The 1,168-nt window shown below is 21.0% G+C and overlaps 1 protein-coding gene across 3 annotated transcripts in view; it reads right to left on the reverse strand.

The window, feature by feature from the left end:
- Positions 1–1,116, reverse strand: part of LOC112680555 — a 1,975-nt gene extending 859 nt beyond the window's left edge. For all 3 annotated transcript variants that reach the window (XM_025550681.1, XM_025550682.1, XM_025550680.1), the window contains exons 1-2: positions 900–1,116; positions 737–822 (exon numbers count right to left, since the gene is read on the reverse strand). In XM_025550681.1, coding sequence (XP_025406466.1) covers positions 737–822; positions 900–1,043 — 230 coding nt within the window. In that variant the 5' untranslated portion in view covers positions 1,044–1,116. The remainder of the gene's footprint in view (positions 1–736; positions 823–899) is intronic.
- Between the last annotated feature and the right edge of the window lie 52 nt (positions 1,117–1,168).

Below are 1,168 nucleotides of genomic sequence, written 5' to 3' on the forward strand. Positions count from 1 at the left end.
AATTATTTAACTTTATTGTAACATAAAATTAATATTATATTTTATGAATTTAAATTTACTTATCATTATTTTAACAGTTTTTATAATGTATTATTAGTTACCAAAATTATAATTTACTAAATTGTCGAGTTTACTTCATACCTCTATGACTTACAGTGATATGACTGAATACCCAATTAACTTATCTTAACTGCATAACCTTAAAATGGTTATTGAATAAAATTTTCTAAAGATAAGTTAAATTTATGTAAATATAAAAATGAGTAATTGAACAGCAAAATTAAATTGAATAATCCGTATAGTTCGGATAATCCATGAAATTCGAATTTTTTAAATCCAGATTTGACAAATCCAAATAATTCGGATTTCTTGAATCCGAATATGCCTATCACTAATGTATCCATACGAGTATATATACACAACTAATTTGGAACGTTAAATTATAATTGTTGACACTAACTATATATTGTGGTCAGTAATTATTAATGCAATATATATTTCTACAATATATTAATATTATATAAATATATAATACATACACTCAGTCAAAAAAAGTGTCCATGCATTACATTTTAATTTATAAAATTATTTCAATAAATATTAAATTAAAAATTAGTATTTTTTAAACTCACTTTTAACATTTTTTAAAAAATTACACTAAATATAAAATGATTAAATGTAAAGAATTAATTTATTTTTAATTACAATTATTGTAACTTAAGTTTGTAAATATTACCTTGATCTTAAAATATCACTAATTGCAGACTGTAATAACCGGGCAGGATTAAACGATTTGGGTTTTTTCATAACTTTTAATTGAATCTAAAATTTTAATGAGAAAATTAATTGTTTTTGAAATATTAATTTATCAAATATATCAAATATAGTCTGAATTTTACCGTTTTTAAATGAAGGGCTCTTCTTCTTTTTAACTCTGTTCTTAGATCAAGATCATCATGTTGTATAGTTACTTTTTTATCATATATTTGCTGCTTTTCTTGAATTCCTTCATCTTTTTTTTTCAATAAATTCTTTATTATCATCACTAGATATTTCTAAAGTTTCAGATTCTACAACCGTTGTTTTATTTTTTTCGCCAATGTGATAGTTAAATCTATCCTCTAAAAATAAAAAATGAATACAATATTACCAAAAATAATAATATAAA

This window comes from Sipha flava, unplaced genomic scaffold, assembly GCF_003268045.1.
Source record: "Sipha flava isolate LNK unplaced genomic scaffold, YSA_version1 177_pilon_pilon, whole genome shotgun sequence".
Taxonomy (NCBI): Eukaryota; Metazoa; Arthropoda; class Insecta; order Hemiptera; family Aphididae; genus Sipha; species Sipha flava.